Here is a 20832-nt window from a genome sequence, read left to right as displayed (position 1 = left end):
GTCTTCAGGTTGTGAAAGACGCTGTAGAATTGCTGATCTTTATATGTAGAAAGTGACCATTCTCACTGGAACCAAAGCCTTATGCGAGTTATTGCTTTTAGAAGAGAGTAGAAAATGTAGGGAGACCTTGAGGTGCAACCCATGTGTAATCTCAGTGGTGCAGCTTGTTAGAACAGTGCCACCGTTCAGGCGGAGTCATCCAGCTCTTCATGGGGCCTTTTTTTGGGTGGGATGGAATTCACATTTGTGACTTTTGTTTTTGGTAATCTATCAGGTGTTTACAGTTCTGTGACTTTTTAAAAAGAGAAATTAAATCCACATTTCCCAATTCAACTTTTTAGTTTGGTTTTCATTATTTTGTTTCAAAACTCCCACAGCCCAGGTTGTGAACTAGACTGTAGATTTAAACTTTTGTTTTAGGGAGGCTCAAAGTATGAAATCTGTTCACCGAGCAGGCCAAACAAATTAGTTATCTTGGCTTTTTATCAAGGAGTGAAATTTGATGTACTTATTCTATCGAAGCTGAAGATATGATTCAAAGTTGTAGTTCTTTATAATACCTGCTCTTGATGCACAGTGCATTCTGAATTATTGTAACCTCTTGATTCTTGACGGTTTGTATATTTGTACAGTAATTGCTGGTAGTCTAACATATGTTTGGAAAAAATATATTCAAAAGGTTTAGCCGCCTGTGTTGAACTGTGCTGTCCTCTGCTGGATGTTTTGAAGTTCACTTGCAACACTTGTTATAGCACTGTAGCTGCAGCTCACCTACATGAACTGTACATGCAAACAAGGCTACGGCACAGAAAATCGCAGCTTTCAAAGTCGCACGCAGTACTCAAGAACATTTCACTCAAAGGGGAAAAAAGAGAACCAAGACTTCAGTTACAGAGATACTAAATCTTCAAAGCTACATTCACCTTCTGCAGATTAATATCTTCACTGCCGAAAGGATATTGATCTTTTTCCCCCCCTCCCTACTGGAGCAAGACATTTTCACAGGTACACCAGCGAAAGTGAGCACCACAGAGAGAGAAGAGGGGCAAGCCAGGCAAACTAACCTATTCATACACCCTCGCCAACGAATGCCAGCATTTCGCAGTTACAAATGACAGCAACCCAGCCTTCAGAAACAGAACAGACTCTTAATAAATCTCAGCTCACCCAGACTGCATGCAAACACATCCTCAGGAAACTTGATCAGGAAGGACACTTTCTTTTCCCCCATTCATCGGTGCACAGAAGGATATGTTTGCAAGGTGCCATCATAAGACTGAAATGAAATTCTATTTGAATGCATTAAATGCGTTGAAATAAATCATTAAAGAAAAAGCAACTCTTGTAAATTTCAAACGAAGAGGAGAAGTCCACTTAATGACTGCTGTTTTTTTCAAATCCTGTGGAGACTTCTGAGGTTGAGGCTGAAGTAACTTGAGCTTTTTGACAAATCCAGGAACCATTGTATGCCTGCTGGATGGAGGGCTGTAAGGACTATTGGGGGAAATTGTTCCTTTTTAAAGTTATTTCTAAAATCATAAACTGTAATGTATTTAATGGGATAATAATAATTAGTAATTTTTATTTAAATGCCCATATTCCCTATGCTCTTGATAATGTACATGCTTTTAAGACCTAAAATATCAGTGGTGCAAGATGTTTCAGGAACTTGTGTCTTTTACTTTTTGGTTCAGTTTTATAAAGCCCTTGTCTGTGTGTGACTCGGTAGGTAGCATCCTCGCCTGAGTCAGAAAGTCATGGGCTCAAGTCCTACTTCAGAGACTTGAGCCCATAATCCAAGCTGACTCCTTCAGTGCAGTAGAGGGAGTGCTGCACACAGATGTTGGCTTTCTGATAAGCTGTTAAATGGAAGTCCCATCTGCTTTGCCCTGTGGATATAAAAGATTCAATGGTATTTATTTGCCCCATGACCTCATCCAACCCCTGAAAGAAGATTATCTTGTCATTGCCACATGGCTGTGTGTGAGATATTGCTACAGTGTTTCCTATGTAACAGTAACTATACTTCAAAAAGTATTATCTTGGTTGTAATGCACTTTGGGATGTCCTGAGGTCATTAGAGGAATTATATAAATGCAAGTCTTTTTTGTTGAGGCAGGCTTGAAATTTGTTTATGTAACGCAAATGTCTTACTTTAAAATAATTGATTTTAATAGAAGTAAAAACTCATCAGTCTGAACATTGGCAAATGCTAAAGTTAGAAAATAACACATTTGAGGGTTTGTGACGGAATAGCAAGGGTTTTACCAGGAATAATGTAGTTAGTGGGGTTCAGTGGGAGGTGTGTACCTCATGAGGTGTGATTGAGCTACCCAGACCAAAGTATTAACTGATCTTCAGTTGAATAAGCATCAGTCACTTTGGATAACCTAAGGATTGGGCTGTAAAGGGAGGGGGGGGGGGGGGTGTTTGGAGGAGGAGAGGAAACTGGGGGTCTGTGGTTACTGTAGCAATTGTACAGATTGTGTTGCTAAAAGAGTAAAGTGATGCGTGCCCATGAACTGTCCACAAATCCTGATGTGGCCAATGGTTAACTGGTGTAAATGGGGCGGAATAAAGGAGCATCGTTCAGCTTCTGGCCTGTACTGTACCTGACAAGTGCTTGGAGCTGACATTTTGTTGCCCAATGCTGTCTCGTAAGTGTACTCTTTTTTTTTTTTATCCCCCCTTCCCCTGTAGGGCCTCCTCAGTCCACTTTCAACTAATAAAGGGAGAGGACATGGTCTGCTCTTTGATTAGCCACCAAGGGATATGTTTGCCTCCTCCCGGCCCCCACTGCCATTGAATGTTGCTGTTCTGGTCGTTACAAAATCGGCTAAGTAGTTTTCAAATGCTTTCTGTCTGAGATGGAGATTTTGATCAGCACCAGATTCTTTGTTCTACTGGCTTCTATATTTGGATGTGCTGGACTCTGAAATGAGAACAGAAAGTGCCGGAAATACTCAGTAGGTCTGGCAGCACCTATCTCTCCACAGATGCTGCCAGCCCTGCTGAGTATTTCCGGCAATTTCTGTTCTCATTTCAGAGTTCCAAAATCTGTAATATTTTGCTCTTGTTTATGTGCTGGACTCTCTGAAATGGAGAGGGCAAGGGAAAATATCAGTTGCCAGATTTGACCAAGCCAGCTACAGAATGCCCTTCTATATTGGAAGAAAGGTGTCCACCTAGATCACAAGTGGACCTTTTTTTTTGCAGTTGAGCGGTGTATGTACCTGCCTCGTTGGTGTGACTTGTTGCTGGGAGTAGAATCATGTGTCAATAATTGACTTGGGGATGTAACTGAGTAGTGTAAACCTTTTTTGACTTGGATCTTTCAATGTAGTGGGAATGGCAGTCTTTTAAAATGTTTTAAAAAATGTGTTTGGAATGAAAATGCTTCCTATTAATTTTGAAAGGCAGGATTTTTTGGGTCTTAAAAGTTGTAGCAATGTAACATCTGTTTTGGCTGACTATTTCCATCTTTTGCATTACATTAAACCGTTTCTGGATTTGAGACAAAGCTTCAGTATTGGTTGACCAAATCCATGCATTAGAACAGATGACTTTAGTTTCAAAGCCAAATAAACATTCTGCTACAGTTCTGGATATTTAACATTTAAATTTGCCATAGGAAAAGAAGTCACTCCTAACATGACCAGTGACCTAAGATGGCAAATTTCTGGTTAGAATAAGGTTAATTGCAATGGTTCCAAGCTGTTGAATTTGGCCAACCAACTCTGTCCTCCTGATTTTGACCATGTATAAAGTTCTTTTTAAAAATATGATGTATGTTCACCTTTAAAACCCTGTATTTACTGATTATAAAACTGTAATGCAGGGGCGAAGTATCTCGCTTTTGCTGAATCCTCCTGCAAGTTATTAAGAAGGCCTCTTTGAAACTGCTCTATCTTGCTGTTTGAAGCTAATGGTACAAAAGAACAGGTACTGTTTTTTTCAAAATTGTATTTTATCAGTTGTAAAGTTGACCAAATGTGCAAATGTTTTTTGCTTTCTGTACAATGTGTTGATGCAAAATTTGTAGTTTTTGTCTTTTTTTTTTAAAATAAATACTGCACAGGGGAACCTGAGTGCTGAATTTAAGTACTTGCATAATTATCCAAGGATCTGAAAACCACTTAATTTTTTTCTCTCTCTCCTTGATTCCAGATGAAAGAAGGCGACAAGGACAGCCAGCCCTTCTGGGAGACCATCCTTCAACATATGGGGGTAATCAGTAGTTCTTGTAGAAACTTTTAAGCGGGCTCCCTCTCTCTGCCGCATTTCCCCCCACCCCCAGTATTATGACCTTTGACTTATTCCACTTTATTTCAGAAGTTAGAACTTTTTTCTCTCTTGGATGATCATCTCTTACCGGGGGAAAATTCTTAAATTTTCTTTTTAAGCGTTTATTAGAAAATGCAGGAGATTCTTTAGATTTTTGAATTACTATTTGCAATTGAGGAAACTTTTTTTTCTTTATTGATACATTTGTTGCTGAATCGACTCTGCAATATTAACTGTAGATTCTACAGAAAAGGGACCTATAGAATCACAGAATGATACACTTTGACCCATAGTGCCTATGTCTGCTCTTCGAAAAGAAACTATCCAGTTAGTCACACTCGCCCGCTTTTCTTCTTTTCCCATAACTCTACAAAGTTTTCCTCTTCAGGCATCTATCCAGCTCCCTTTTTGGAAGTTATTGTATCTATTTTTACTGCCCTTTAAGGCAGTGCATTCCAGATCATCATAACTCGCTGGGTAAGACTATTTTCATCAAGTCGCCTCTTATTTAGACAAGTAAGATAAGTTTGCAGGTGACACAAAAATTGGTAGTGTCGTAAATAGTGAGGAGGAAAGCCTTAGATTACAGGGCAATATAGATGGGCTGGTAAGATGGGCGGAGCAGTGGCAAATGGAATTTAATTCTAAGAAGTGTGAGGACTTGGGAGGACTAACAAGGCAAGGGAATATACAATGGATGGTAGGACCCTAGGAAGTACAGAAAGTCAGAGGGACCTTGGTGTACTTGTCCATAGTTCACTGAAGGCAGCAGCACCTGTAGATAAGGTGGTTAGGCAGACATATGGGATACTTGCCTATTAGCTGAGGCATAGAATATAAGAGCAGGGAGGTTATGATGGAGCTGTATAAAATGCTAGTTAGGCCACAGCTGGAGTACTGTGTACAGTTCTGGGCACCACACTATCGGAAGGATGTGATTGCACTGGAGAGGGTGCAGAGGAGATTCACCTGGATGTTGCCTGGGCTGGAGCATTTCAGCTATGAAGAAAGACTGAAAAGGCTAGGGTTGTTTTCCTTGGAGCAGAGAAAGCTGAGGGGGGACATGATTGAGGTATACAAAATTGAGGGGCGTTGATAGGTTAGATAGGAAGAAACTTTTTCCCTTAGCAGAGGGGTCAATATCCAGGAGGCATAGATTTAAGGTAAGGGGCAGGAGGATTTGAGGGGGGAAAAAATTTCACCGAGAGTGGTTGGAATCTGGAACGCACTACCTGAAGAGGTGGTAGAGGCAGGAACCCTCACAACATTTAAGAAGTATTTAGATGAGCACTTGAAATGCCATAGCATACAAGGCTACGGGCTAAGTGCAGGAATATGGGATTAGAATAGTTAGATGCTTGATGGCTGGCATGGACACGATGGACCAAAGGACCTGTTTCTGTGCTCTATGACTCTCTAATAACCAGCAGACACAGATTTAAGGTAATCCGTCTTTCTGCCACTGGAAACCATATCTCCTTTATTTGCTTTAAATCAAAATAGAATCATAGAATGGTTGCAGCACAGAAGGAAGCTATTCAGCCCGTCTTGTCTGTGCTGGCACTCTGAAGGAGCAGTTCATCTAGTTCCACACCCCCTCCGTGTCCCTGTAGCTCTACACGTTCTCCCTTTTTCAGTTGATAATCCAACTTCCTCTTGAATACCTCTACCTCAAGTAGTGCATTCCAGATCCTAACCACTCGCTACATGAAAGTTTTTTTTTCCCCCCTCAGGTGGCCACTGCTTTTGACAATTACCTTAAATCTATGCCCTCTGGTTCTTGATCCTTCCACCAATGGGAGCAGTTTCTACCCATCTACTCTGTCCAGACCCTTCATGATTTTGAATACTTGTGTTAAATCAATCGCTCTCGCCCTCGCCCAGGTCCCTCTACTCCTGCACCTCCTTTAAAATTGTACTCTATTTTATATTCTTTGTGTTCTTTCCACCGAAATTAATCATTTCACACTTCTCTGCATTGCATTTCATCTGCCTATTATCCACCCATTCCAACAACCTGTCTGTCCTTTTTGAAGTTCTACACTATCTTCACAGTTCGCAATACTTCCAAGTTTTGCATTATCTGCAAATTTTGAAATTGTGCTGACCGACTTCTGGGGACCTTTCACTATAAACCTTCCTCCAGTCCGAAAACCATTAACCATTACTGTTTCCTGACACTCATCCAATTTTGTATCCACGTTGCTACTGTCTCTTATGATTTGAACGCTTAAAACAGAGGTGAAGGGAGGATATGAGGAGGACAACTCCCATTTTCTCTATTCACTCCACGTTAGTGAAGTCTTTCATCCCTGCTGCTATGTGCATAATCCTCCTCTGCATGTCTCTAAAGCTTAGGCACCATCCTTTTAAAAGGATGTCGAGAATTGAACAGAATACTCCCAGCTGGGGTCTAACTACTGTTTTTTGTAAAGGTTTAGCACCACTTTCATTATTTTTGTATTCTATCTCATGCCTTTTTAATAGCCTTCTCAACTTGTCCTGCAACCTTTTTTTAAAAACTTGCACCTGCACCCCCTTCAAAAGTGCACCATTTAGTTTATATTGCTACTCCACATTCCTCTTACCAAAATGAATTACTTCATACGCTGCAGTAAATTACACCTGCCTTGTTCACCAGTCTGTCCTGAAGTCTGCTACTATCCTCACAGTTTACTACAATTGAGTTTTATCATCTGCAAACTTTGAAATATGCCCTCTGTACCCCAGTCCAAGTCATTGTATTTCTATCTCTGTCCCTTGGTCAAATTTTTATATCCATGCAGCCATTTCCTGTTTGATCCCCTGGGTTTCCATTTTGCGAACAAATCTACTATTTACTTTGTTAAATAGCTTTTGAAAATCCATATCGGCAACATTAACCATACTGCTCATCAACCCTCTCTGTTACTTCGAAGAATGCGATCAAGATAGTTGAGCATGATTTGCCTTTCACAGATCTTTGCTGACTTTTATTCGTTAACACATTTTTCCAAGTGCCAATTAATTTTGACTCCGATTAACACATCTAAAGGTTTCCCTGCTAGTGGTGATGTGCTGCTGACCAATAGTTGCTCTGTTTATCCCCCTCTTTTTTTTGTTTTTTCTCGGAATAGTGGTGTAACATTTGTAATCCTGCAGTTCTCTGATAACCCAATGTCTAAGGAGGATTGGAAGATTGTAGCCAGATTTCCACCCACCTTCGCTTCCCTCAGTATCCCATCCGGACCAGGTGCTTTTTCTACTTTTGCGGATTGTCATCCAATTTCTGTACCACCTTCCACCTCCTCCCTTCCCTCTCCCCCGACCCACCCTTTTACTTTGGCATTGGCAGCATCCTCCTCTTTAGTGAAGATGGACGCAAAGTACCGATTTAGTAGCTCAGCCATGTCCTCTTCCTCCAAGAAGATTTTTTTTTTGTCCCCAATTGGCCCAACCCTTGTCTACCTGTTTTGCTATTTAAGTTTATAAAATACTTTTGGATTCCTTTTTTTAATGTTACCAGCTAATCTGTTCTCATACACTCTCTTTGCCCTCATTTCCTTTTGCAGTTTTCCACTATGCATTCTATATTCTGATAAATGCCAAGTTCATAATTCAGTAGAGAACCGATGCCTCCTTTAATCTCTCTATATCTTTAGTCGTCCATGGAGCTCCACTTGCCCCACTTCATACCTCCCTTCGTCAGGCTGGAAACATACTGATCAAGAAAGTTCACATTTCTCCCCCCTCTTTGCTCTTTTCCGTTATTGTTTGCCCAGTCTGTATTAGGATAATTGAAGCCCCCCATTATCACTACTCTACTCTAGTTCTTGGACATTTCTGAAATTTGCTTCTCTACCTCCTCTCCACTGTTCGGCCTATAATGCACCAGCAGTATAATCGTGCCTCTTTTATTCTTGAATTTGTAACCAAATAGATCCATTGGAATCCTCAAGTACATCATCCCTTTCCAGTGCTGTAACAGCATCTTCAATCAATACTCCCACCCACTTCCTTTCACTCCTATCCAATCTTCCCTGAATGCATTGTAGTCGGCAATATTAAGTGTCCGTTCCTCCCCTTGCTTGAGCCAGGTCTCTCTCTTTTTTAATTGCCGCAATATCATTACCTCGTGGCTACTGTGCCTGCCACTCACCAACTGCAGTTACTATGCTCCGTACATTTACGCACGTGCTGTCCAAACCCATCTAAATCTGCCTCACATCCTCCTGTTTTTTGAACTACTCTTGATTCTAATACAGTTTGTCGTTGCCAGTCCTTCTGTGCACCTTGTATTTTCTCCAGTGCTCATGGTGGTGCCTCTTCCCCTCCTTCCATTGGCCTTGATTCTGCATCCTAAATGGAGCACACAGGTATGACAAATGTAAAAGCAAAATACTGCGGATGCTGGAAATTTGAAACAGAAAATGCTGGAAATACTCAGGTCTGTGTGACCTCAGACCTGCTGAAATGTTAACTTTTTCTCTCCACAGATGCTGCCTGACTTAAATATTTCCAGCATTTTCTGTTTTTCTTTGGCAAATGTAAACATGGCATAGTCCATGTTGATTCTACCAACAGCCTTCCATCTCCCTGGAAAGATTTCATTTTCAATCTGCCATCCAGAGTGCATCACCCTCGACCATAATCTCTCAATAGTTTTGTTTTTTTTCTCTTCCTCGTCCCTGCCCCTTCCCACCCCACACCATGTAACTTGGTTATCAAGCTACTCGCACTAGTTAAATCTGGTAATTCATTGGTTATAACGAAAGCCATTGAACAGGTATGGGAGCGCTGCTGTAGCGTTTTGTGTACACTTGGGAGAGAGAAAAAACACTGCTTATTTTGTGTCAAAATAAGCAATCATTAAGCCAGCTGTTATTTAAATATTTATTCACTCTATATGCAACCACCATTATAAATACAGATATGGAAAGAAATATTGGTGATAAGACATTCCTTTGTGCTAAGACCCTGGGAAGGAAGATGTGCAGAGTGGAGGAGTGGCATATAGGTAGGTTCGCATATTTGGCAGAAGGAACTAAAACAAAGTTCATTAAAATTAAAGGAAAGCAGGGACAGAGATACTAATATTTCAGCACTCCATGATTTGCAGTTTGTGGTGAATAAATCAAAACTACTGCACTTTTTAAAAGATAAATAACGGAACTGTCCTTTTTGTAGTTCTGATAGTATATCTATGCATAAGTGTTTTATGTATTGGACATAAAAGGTAACTTGACTGTCTTTGAACAGGCTTTCAAGCCAACCCATTGGCTTTGACACACAGAATGGATGCTCGCTCTTCCAACAGTAGGTCCATGCATCTCTACTCTGCTCCTGACTATGAGTTTGTGCCCCAAGGCAAGGTTATAATGATTTATGGACTTAATCCACACAAAATGAATTGTGAAAAAATCTTCAACCTTCTTTGCCTCTATGGCAATATTGAAAAGGTAAGACTAGACCTGTTTCTGCTTTGGTCTTGGTTTCTCATGCCTATCTGCATCTTCTGTCCAACTTGAAGCCTGTCTGAATTGACTTTTGAAATGACTGCTCTAGAATCAGAAAATAGTAACTGATCTGTCAGTGATTAATTAGAGATTATATAAATGAGAACCTAAGTTTACATCTGAGCCTGCAAGAATAGTCTGGCAAGAACCTTTGGTACCTCATTTAAACTATGCTGTCCCTTCCAACGGCTGGAGGATATTGGCTACCCATTGATATTTGAAAATTAATTACCCATCCAGGTCTGGGAAGAAAGCACATCGAGAAGAAATTTCATTTGAGCTGTTAACATCATACTACATGAAGTAGATTTTTTGCTTCAAGGTGTTGCTACCATTTTAAACAAAAAAATTCCAGTATTTGTTCTATAAATGATTTGTGTTATTCTTAGGTCAAGTTCATGAAGAGCATGCCTGATGCTGCCATGGTTGAAATGGGCGATGAATTTTCTGTGGAACGAGCTATCACGCATCTAAACAGTGTAGAGATGTTTGGGAAGAAACTTAACTTGTGGTAGGCACTTTTTAAAGATTTTTGCGACTAGAGAAGAGTTTCAATTCTTGTGATGTCAACAGTTGCAATATTGTAAACCCCTGTGCTACTTCAGTGTCTCTAAGCAGGCATCGATCGTGCCAAGCCAATCGTATGAGTTGGTGGATGGTACTGATAGTTACAAGGAGTACACCAACTCCAGGAATAACCGCTTCACTAATCCTGGACAGGCAGCCAAAAACAGGATCCAGCCTCCTTCCAATGTACTCCACTTTTTCAATGCTCCACCTTGTGTAACAGAGGAAATATTTCAAGAGGTAAGGTGTTTAATGTGAATGGAAGAGTAGAGTTCCACTGTTCGTGATTTAGAAGTTGAGCTTGGAGATTTTCTGCAGTGTATCCTGTAGTTAGCACACATTGCAACCAGTGTGTTAGTGAAGGAGTGAATATTGAGTTCAAGGGCATCAGCCAAGCAGGCTACTCTCACATGTTGCTGAGCTGTTTCTTACTGTTGCAGCTGCATCTATCCAGGCAAGTGATGAGTGTTCAATCACAGTTATGACTTCAGCCTTTGAAGGAAGGGGTTCGATGGTGAGCCATTCATCAAAGTATCTGACTTTTACCCTGCTTTTGAGCCATTATGGTGTTTTGGCTGGTTCAGATAAATTTCTGATCTGTAGCAGCCCGGCCCCATCCAGAATGTCGATGGTGGAAGACTCGACTAAGAACCATCGGAAAGAAATTTGTTTGCCACTACAATCTGTGATCTCTATTTTTAGAGCTCCTTCGCAATGTTCCCTCCTTGCTGCGCAGCTACCCAGCTATCTGAAAGTCACTGTGCAAAAGTTGTCCCCTTTTAAGTTACCAAATGTGTGTGCAAAAAATTCAAAGGGGTCATGCATTTAATAAATCACCCATTCACTGAAAAATTAAAGGGAATGTTGCTCCTTGGTGCAGCTCCTAACCTGACCATCTACACTGCTGCTGAATCAGGGTTGGTCTCCTAACCTGATGTTGGAAGAGATGAGATTTGCTTGCCCATGAGGATACAGAAAGCAATGGTATAGAGTCTCTTGCCAGTGGCTCTTGTTGCCATATAGATGCCCAGTTTTGGAATGCTGGATTTTTTCTGCTTTGCATGACAGTCGTGCCACACAACCCAATGGAGTGTCCTCACTGTCTCATCTTTGGAGACTGTGTAATGGTCCCTGTGGTAGGTAAGCCAGTGACGACAAGTTCAAATAGATTACATCCTTGCGTTGGTTTCCTTGCCACCCAAAGAAGGCTTAGTCTGGCAACTAGCGGGATGCAGCTAGCTCCGTTAGTGATGGTACTACTAAGTGACTCTTGGTCATTTGGTGTCCTCAACCAAAGTAAATTCTGTGCCTTTGGTCAGTGTATCCTCCAAGTGGCAGTCAACATGGAGTACTGATTTTATCACTTCAAGTGAGCCAGCAGGTGTTTCCTTGTTTTGAACTGGAGTCTGAGGGAAGTGATTAATTTTGGATGCCAGAATGAGGAGAGGCAATGTAAAATTGGCACAATTTGGAAAGTGGTGCAGGAGCAGAGTGTGTACAAATCATTGGAAGGTGGCAGGGGAGGTTGAGAAAGTGGTTAATAAAGCATATGGGATTTGGGCTTTATAAATAGAGGCATAGAGTACAAAATCACCCCAGTTACGCTGAACCTTTTATAAGACACTAATTTGGCCTCAACAGGAGTGTGCATCCCGATTCTGGGTACTGCACTTCAGTAAAGATGGAAAGGCTTTAGAGAGAGAGAGTGCTAAAACCATTTAGAGGAAACATTCCAGGGATGAGGGACTTCAGCTGAGGCTGTTCTCAAGAGAAGGTTAAGAGGAGATATGAAGTGCTCAAAATCATGTGTCTAGACAGAGTGGTTAGAGAGAAATAGTTCTCATTGGCAGAAGGGTCGAGAACCAGAGGACACTGATTTAAGGTAATTGACAAAAGAACCAAAGGTGACATGAGGAAAAACATATTGTGTAGTGAGTAGTTAGGATCTGGAATATACTGTCTGAGTATGGAGGAGGCTGATACAATCATGGCTTTCAAAACAGAATTGGATAATCACCAGAAGAAAACATTTGCAGGTCAATGGGGAAAGGGTGGGAAAGCTGAGTTCTTTTTGTGGAGAGCTGGCAGGGACACAATGGGATGAATGGCTTCCTGTACTAGAATTATAGAATGGTTAAATGTGTTAATGTTAAGAACACCATCTGCTGCTGCCCTCTTTCCCTCTCCTCCCCCCCCCCCCCCAACTTTTATGGGTAATGGCCACTCATCTGTATACCACTGTGCTCTGCCCCTACCTCCTCTGGATCTGTCCTGCCAATGGGACAAGACCTCAGGGTTGTTCATGGTGTCTTAGAAGTTGACTATAATTTTGTGAGGATCATGTCAGGCTGTTGCTTCTCCAGACTGGAGAATCATCTTCCAAACTTGGGCACCAGTCCCCAGATATTGAGATTCTGTGTACTTGGCTGAGATTTTCCAAATGTTGCTTTGCCCCGCAAATGCAGTTTTAAAAAAAATTCAATTCCACAATTTCACAATAGTGGGATTTGATCTCTATATCTGGTCCAGTACCATACCCTAATTCTGCTGAGTATTAATAAGACGACTCGTTGTTCACTGGAGGATGCAGGCAACGGCGTTCTGGATATGTTGAAGTTTGACCAAGATGGAGCTTGGAAGGAGAGCATGAGGTCTAGCCTGGAGGACAGTTCTGGCACAATTTGAGGCCCAAACTAGACTAGTTCCCACTCTTAACTTTAGGAACCTCCGTTGTTGGAAGATGTTTCCCTTTTGGGGGAGGGGATAGAAAGGTGTCCATTCTATAAACATAATTGTGGAGAGCAAAGTTCACAATTCTGCATCCTTTAGGAATTGCTACACTGGAAATTGTATTGCACTAAGATGTCCTCACTGTTCTAACACCTTTCACACTCTCTTGCAATGATATTTTAATGTAAAGCCATCCTGTGTGTCTCACCTAGGTTTGTGAAGATTGTGAGCTGAAACCTTTTAAAACTTTCAAGACATTTACTGGAAAATGTAAGTAATGCAGTGTGAAAGTGGAGTATTAAAAACTATCCAATTATAAATTATTAGTGTACAATGCTGTATTTTTATCCTCTGCTAGTTTATTAAAAACTTAATTCACCTGTTCTAAATAATAACTTAATGCTTTGAGAATTAACCATGACTGAAACCAGCTTTGAGCATTTTTGTGTCATTATTAACTCATTATTTATGTAGTTTCCATTCAGGGCAGTTGGATTCTAGTTTCAGCTATACGCCTGCACCTTCAGTCTGATAACCATTTACATGTATCATGCCTTCAGTATTACCAGGTGCTTTACAAAGAGATGGACAAATGAACAAAAGTTTAGGAGATGGAGGTTTGGGAAGGTGTTGGTTGGTTTTTGAGAATGTGCAAGCTGGTGGGCTTTGGAAAGGGAGCTCCAGAGTACTAAGAGTATTAGTCAAAGGAGGTGGAAGAGGAGCACACAAGGTTAGAACTAGAAGAGTGGAGGGGTGTGAGCAGTGGTATATGGCTGGAGGAGCTTTCATAGGTGGAGCAAGGCTTCATAGACTAGGATTTTAAAAATCTCAGTACTCTGTGAGCTGAGGACCGGGGAGTGGTTAGGTGAACTTGGTGCATTGTATGATGCTGGCCATTGGAGTTCTGTCTGGGATGAGACTTAGAAGGCTGGTAAGGAGAGCACTAAGCCAAGTAGGATTGGAGAAGGGCAAAATCATGGAGATGGGATTGGGTTTTTTCTTTCTGTGGGATTGAACACTGCAGCTTTTAGTTCAGTATTACAATATGAACATAAGAAATGGGAGCAGGAGTAGGCAATATGGCCTATTGAGCCTACTCAGCCATTCAGTATGATCGGACTGATCTTGGGCTTCAACTCCAATTTCCCATCCAATCCCTTGATTTCCTGAGAGGCCAATATTCTGTCTATCCCAGCCTTTTAAATATATTCAATGATGGAGCATCCACTACCCTCTGGGGTAGAGAATTCCAAAGATTCACAGCCCTTTGATTGAAGAAATGTTGCCTCCATCTCCATCCTAAATGATGGTACCCTTATCTCGTGACTGTACCCCCATGTTCCTACATATCCCTAGTCAGGGAAAACAACTCCTCCGTGTCTACCCTGTCAAGCTCCTTCACCTCTCATTCTTCTAAACTGAATATAGGCCCAATTTACTCAGCCCCTCATCATGGGACAAACCTCTCAACCCAGGGAACAATCTAGTGAACCTTTGCTGTATTGTCTCCAATGCAAATGTATTCCTTAAACGGGAGACCAAAACTGCTTCAGGTGTGTTCTCACCGAAGCCCAGTACAATTGGAGCAAGACGACTTTATTCTTGTACTCCAATTCTTTCAACAAAAGCCAATGTGCCATTTGCCTTCCTAATTGCTTGCTGTACTTGCATGCTAACTTGCTGTGTTCCTTGTATACCCAAGTCTTTCTGTTCTTCAACATTTACAAGTTTCATGGCTTTGGAAAAGTATTTTGCTCTTACGACCAAAGTGAATAATCTCACAGTTTACTCCATCTGTCACCTTGTCGCCCACTTCCACTTATTTTTGTATCATTAACAAACTTAAGATGTATTACTCTTCATCTAAGTCACTAATATAGATTGTAAATAGCTGAGGTCCTAGCACTGCGGCACTCCACTGCCTGCAGTCTGCCAACTTTAAAATGCCCCATTTAGAGCTATTCTTTGTTTCCTGTATCCATGCTAATATATTACCCTCCCAATGCCATGAGCTGTTAAAATAAAAGCGAAATACTGCAGATGCTGGAAATCTGAAATAAAAACAAAGTGCTAGAAATACTCAGGTCAGGCAGCATCTGTGGAGAGAGAACCAGAGTTAACATTTCAGGTCTGTGACCTTTCATCAGAACTCTGTTAAGTCTGCTTCTGTCTCCACAGATGCTGCCTGACCTGCTGAGTATTTCCAATACTTTGTTTTTATTCCATGAGCCCTTATCTTGCCTATTAACCTTTTGTGTGAAACCTTATCGAATGCCTTTTGGAAATCCAAGTATACTATATCTGTTGGTTCCCCTTTATTTACCCTACTAATTACATGCTTAAAATTAAATAATAAATTTGTCAAACAAAATTTTCCTTTTGTAAAACCAAGTTGACTTTGCTTGATCATACTATGATTTTTTAATGTCCATTATTAAGACGTTCTTATAAAGTCCAGGACTTCCTCATGACTCAGAATAACTGGCCTGTGGTTCCCTGTTTTTTTTTCCTCTGCCTGCTTTCTTGAATAACAGTGTTACATCTGCTTGTACCATTACAGAATCTAGGGAATTTGGAAAAATCATCGCCAGTGCATCCACTATCTTTGCAGCTATCTCTTAGAACCTTAAGATGTTGGCCATCAGGTCCTGAGGATTTGTTGGATTTTAGGCCCCTAACTTTCTATCATGCTTTTTTTCCCTGATATTAATTACCTTAATTTCCTTACTTTTTAGCCCGAAGCCTCTATTTCTGGTATGCAACTTGTGTCTTCTATTGTGAAGACAGACGCACAATATTTGTTCACTGTTTTTTGCCATTTCCTCATTCCCCATAATAATTTCTTCTGTCTCTGCTTCTCGGGGACCAACATTTACTTTAGCTACTCTCTCCCTTTTTTTTTAATATATGTTACGACTGAGGCGGGTGGAGTGCACTATTTGTTCTAGTTCCACTTCTCCATGGGTCACAACATATATTTAAATTTTTTCCCACTTACGGATACAGAAAAGCATAGGCCTGAGTTTTGAAAGATTGGCGGCGAACTTCCAAGACGGCGTATCACACGCGCGAGACATGCACTGTTGAGCCACCGTGATATTTCGCACAGTGGTTCATTTAACATGGAGGGGATCGGTGCTCTGTCCCTGGTAATGGCGTCGCTGCCATTTTTAAAGGCCTTCAAGCCCTTACAAGTCATTACCATTTTTAGAGGAATGGATGGTACAGTGAGATGAAAAAATTGAAATGTCGGAGCCCCTCTCCCACCCCATCCGAACCCCCAATGACCACACTATTTATTTATGGCCCTCTTTCATCCCACCCCCCACCTCCAATAAAACTTTTCTTCCCAATCAAAACTCTCTTCCAACTCCCCCCTTCATCACCTTTCGCCTTTCAATCCCTTCACACCATCCCCTCAGCCAATAGTAAGAGTCTTCATTGTGGACCCCCAACCCTATCCTGCAAATTTCACTCCTTCCTCCCTCCTCTTTCTCTTCCCCCCCCCCCCCCCTCCCCCCAGTGTTGAGCCTCAGATCTCCAAATGGAGATCCAAAGGCCTGGGACCTCCGGCCACCTGTCAGAATATCAGCATGGGATGGCCATCACTACAAGGTAAATAATTATTCAAACATTCATTAAACTTAATTAACACATTTAAATTAAGCTTTTTTTTTTTGCCATTGTGTTGTGGGGGGGTAAAATGGGGCAGGGCCTTCCTGGCATCGAGGCCCGTGGTGGGACTCTCCCGGTAGTTTTTTTCCAGGCCTCCTTAATGTCGGGGGTCTGGAAATATTTAGCCATAGACTCTTATTTTTATCCCAGAATAAAACACACCAACCAGGTTTCTTTAAACAACAAAATTATCAGTTTATTATAAAACATGTCTTAGCCAGTTATTAAGTAGAGCATAAACACGCATTGAAATATTAAAGTTCCCCTTTTACCTTAGCCTCACTCTCTCACACCAGTTAACTGGAAAAATAAAGGGATTTTTGTTTTTAGAGCTCTATCACAGACAAAAAAATTTGGGCTGAATACTTGCTCATTCTTGAAGAAACAGCAGGTGAGAAATGTTGTGTTCCAAAACTAGCTTACAGTCTGGCCTCCGAGTTCATGTAGGTGGGTCACTGGGATCCTTTAGAACAGTTCTTTTCAAGCAGCGTTGAGAATTAGTTTAGTAGGCTTTTCTTCAAAGGAGACGAGATGAGTTGTCACAGTGGACTTGTCAGCGTTCCAGCACCTCAAGACCCTGAGTTGAGTTATGGTCTTCCTTGGGAATTCTCTTTACACCGACAACAGGAGGTCAATCTTTTGACCTCCGTCAATCTTGACCTGTCACTTCTTTGTAAACCACTTCTCCAGGTGTCCAAAGTTCTGTTTTTTGAGCTGCAAGTCAGGTGGTTTCCTGGAAAGTCTTGTTGCTAACATTTCTTCAATCTTTCAAAAATGAATCCTCAAAAAATATATACGTAAAAGCTCTTAAATCTGTTTTAATAATCCTAGCTAGTTTACTCTCGTATTCTGTATTTTCCTTTTTTTAATAAACTTTTTGGTGGCCCTTTGGTTTCTAAACACTCCCAATCCTCAGACTTGCGAATATTCTTTGCAATGTTATAAGCCTCTTTTAATCTAATACTATTCTTAACTTCCTGAGTAAGCCACAGATGGTTCTTTCTTGCAGTTATTTTTCAGTGGAATGTATTTTCATTGAACATATTGAATTTTCTTTAAATATTTCCTACTGTTTATTTGCTGCCATACCTTTTAGTCTACTTACCCATTCAACCTCAGCCAGCTCTCTCCTCATACCTGTATAATTGGCTTTGTTTTAAGATTCTTTGTTTGTGATCAGAGTATACTGCTTTCAAACTTGACATCGAACATAGGTTGTGAAGTCGGGTTGAGAGGCTATAAAGTCTGGGGTTTCTGGATTTTCTGAAATGTTTTCAGTCTTGCTGTTATTAATCTGCTTGAGTTGGCTTGAAGACAGACATGACCTGAGGGTAAGCTTACAACCATTTCAAATTACATGACAAAGCTTGACTGCATGTGAACAGTCACTACTGACCAGATAGTGTTGACACCAAACTAAGTCACCTTTCCAGTATAGCTTCTATTGGATGCCTGGTAATCTTTGAAATTCTACTTGCAAGATGACTTTGAACATTGTCTACTTTCTAGCCGACAGGAGTTTATCCGGACTGTTGGAATGGGAGACAAAAAGCGATGCTGTGGAAGCGTTGACTGTCCTGAATCACTACCAGATGAAAAACTCAAGTGAGTGTTCCATGATAAATGGGATGGTCAAAGCTTAAAAGCTTCTGTTTGTGTAAGAGGTGAGATAAGTACTGCAGATCTCAGAAATACTTTGCAAGTCTGGCGGCGTCTGGAGAGAGAGGTAATGTTTCAGGTCGATGACCCTTTGTCAAAACCTGAAATATTAACTCTGTTTCTCTCTTCACAGATGCTGCCAGATGTGCTGAGTGTTTTCTGTTTTTATTTGGGATCTGAAACTGGTCATGGTATGAAGAGTTGGAATGTTCTCCCAACTGCTCATTACAACTCCTAATTTCTTTTGAATTGAGATGGTCAGCTGAAAAGGCTACACTAAAGTTTGTTGTTTTGAGTCCACAGTCGAATATTTGCCATGAATTAGTGGCAAGGACTTCGACAGACCATGGCAACTTATTTTTGTAATATTTAAAATTTGTTTATTTTGATTTGTTTTCAGAGTTCAATGTCTTTGGTAAAGTTAATTTAATAAAAGTTTTTTGTTTTTAGATGGCCCATACCCATACACCTTGAAGCTCTGCTTTTCCACCATGTCCCATGCATGAAGATCCAACTAAGGTTTGAAGAGGATTTTGAATTAACACTTGCAGTCAACTTACATGGGCCGTTTCCAAATTGTAAGAGAAATGTAGATCTCTTGTGTCTGTATTGCACCTAAGTGAAGATATTTTCTTTGTTCTGTTTTAAATAGTAACTTTTTTCGGAATTGTATCAATGTAAAAGTAGACATTTAACTAAGTGTTCCTTTAAGTATTTTTTTTTTGCAGTCAGTGTCAGTACTTGGAGCTTAATGTTTATGCAAGTGACCTTGTAAATTAGAACTATGCAAGTGGTGAAAAACATTTGCTTGTGGCATATTTTCACAAATTTAAAGGCACTTTTTCTCCACTGAGATGAAGCTAGGATTATCATTCTTTGGGAAATGTAGTTTTCAAGTTTATTTTACAGTAAACTATAGAGAGTTGTCATCTGAAGAGTTCTGTGTACTGCAAACTGAAGTGCCAACATAATGATTTTGAACACTATACCTGTACTTGGTATATGTACGGCTCATTGCCACGTGTTAATTCTTGCTGTGGTTCAGTAATTCATTAAACAATTATTACAAGTATCTGTGAATTGTTCCTCTATTGGCAATAAAGATTGTAAAACTAAGCTGAAGTTGGTGGTCAACTTGTCACAACTGTGAAACTGAGTAGCTGATCCTAACTGGTTCTGTTAGTATTTGTTTCTTCCTTCTCTTTCTCCAGCCCTCCCACCCCCACCTCTACCTCCAAACCACACTCCGCCATGTATCTGATACATGTGAAAAACCTGTTGTGGGGTTTGATCTTCAAGCTGCTGGGAAATCTGTATGTATCATTTGTTTGCACGATGTGGAGTTCCCTTCCCCATTGATGAACACCGATTTGCTTGAAACTAGTCAAGGGTTGCCCAAGCCAAGGCTTGGGAACCCTCCAAATGGACATGAGTTTACAGCAGGAACTGAAGCTGTGCAGCTTAACTATAGGGAGCATTATTAGTCTTGCCACTACCCAACCTGCCTGGTTGACTTATTGGAAAATAGGGCCCAGAGTACTATGGCCCTAACTGGTTCAGGTATCTGGTTACTAAAGAACCATGGAAGATTTTTCATAGCTCTCAGATTTCATCACCAGGTATGCCCCTTTCAAGCCACCTTCTGGTTAAAAACATACTGACCATAATTTAAAATGTTTTCTCTAAAGAATAACATAATTTGATCTTATTAAATTTGTTAACTGCTTAAGTTACTACTATAATTTGTGCGGACATAATTCTTGATCTACAAAATAGACCGTTGCCCAATGTGACCGATTTATTACTTGGGCATGAATAAGGTATATGAGCCTGGTTCTTTATTGGATGCAAAGGAATTGGCTCATTGTGTCCAACAGACTTGCTTGGCACAATTAGAGCCCGTCACTCCTTTTGAAAGAGAGAGGTTGTGAAATTGTTAACTGCCTCCTAATTGTACAACCTGCTTTGTTTTATGCTTAGACTTATTAAGTCACCAGTCACATACATAGGCAGAGGTGTGGTCAATAACAGAGGCAACTGTTCAGATATTTTCAATCTTAGCAATAGCAGTTGATATGACTCTACTAGTGGGTTTTCTTCCTAAATGCTACTGCTTTTATGGCTTGTGCTGCAGGGAGGAGCGTCTTTGACCTCAGGACGTCCCACCGAACTTTACAGCAAATAACGTACTTTTTGTATTGAAGTATAATCACTGCTGTAATGTAAGAAATGCAGCAACCAATTTGAACACAGCAAGATCTCACTAACAGCAATGAGAGAATTGGATAACCTGTTTCGTGATTGCTGAGGGATGAATATGGCTAGGACGCAAGGGAGAATGTCCGTGTTCTTCCAAAAACAAGTGCTATGGGTTTTTATGCCTACCTGAGAGGGCAGATGGAGCCTCTGATGTCTTATCTGA

General features: G+C 40.8%; 1 protein-coding gene across 1 annotated transcript in view; it reads left to right on the top strand.

The window, feature by feature from the left end:
• Positions 1-19482, top strand: part of LOC137376283 (heterogeneous nuclear ribonucleoprotein L-like) — a 36611-nt gene extending 17129 nt beyond the window's left edge. Inside the window, exons 7-13 of the mRNA XM_068044530.1 lie at positions 4168-4227; positions 9523-9722; positions 10169-10290; positions 10385-10586; positions 13289-13346; positions 18261-18356; positions 18861-19482. Coding sequence (XP_067900631.1) covers positions 4168-4227; positions 9523-9722; positions 10169-10290; positions 10385-10586; positions 13289-13346; positions 18261-18356; positions 18861-18916 — 794 coding nt within the window. The 3' untranslated portion in view covers positions 18917-19482. The remainder of the gene's footprint in view (positions 1-4167; positions 4228-9522; positions 9723-10168; positions 10291-10384; positions 10587-13288; positions 13347-18260; positions 18357-18860) is intronic.
• Positions 19483-20832: the final 1350 nt, after the last annotated feature.

This window comes from Heterodontus francisci, chromosome 13, assembly GCF_036365525.1.
Source record: "Heterodontus francisci isolate sHetFra1 chromosome 13, sHetFra1.hap1, whole genome shotgun sequence".
NCBI lineage: Eukaryota > Metazoa > Chordata > Chondrichthyes > Heterodontiformes > Heterodontidae > Heterodontus > Heterodontus francisci.
Note: the sequence above shows the minus strand (reverse complement) of the source record. Positions and strands in the feature narration are given on the sequence as shown.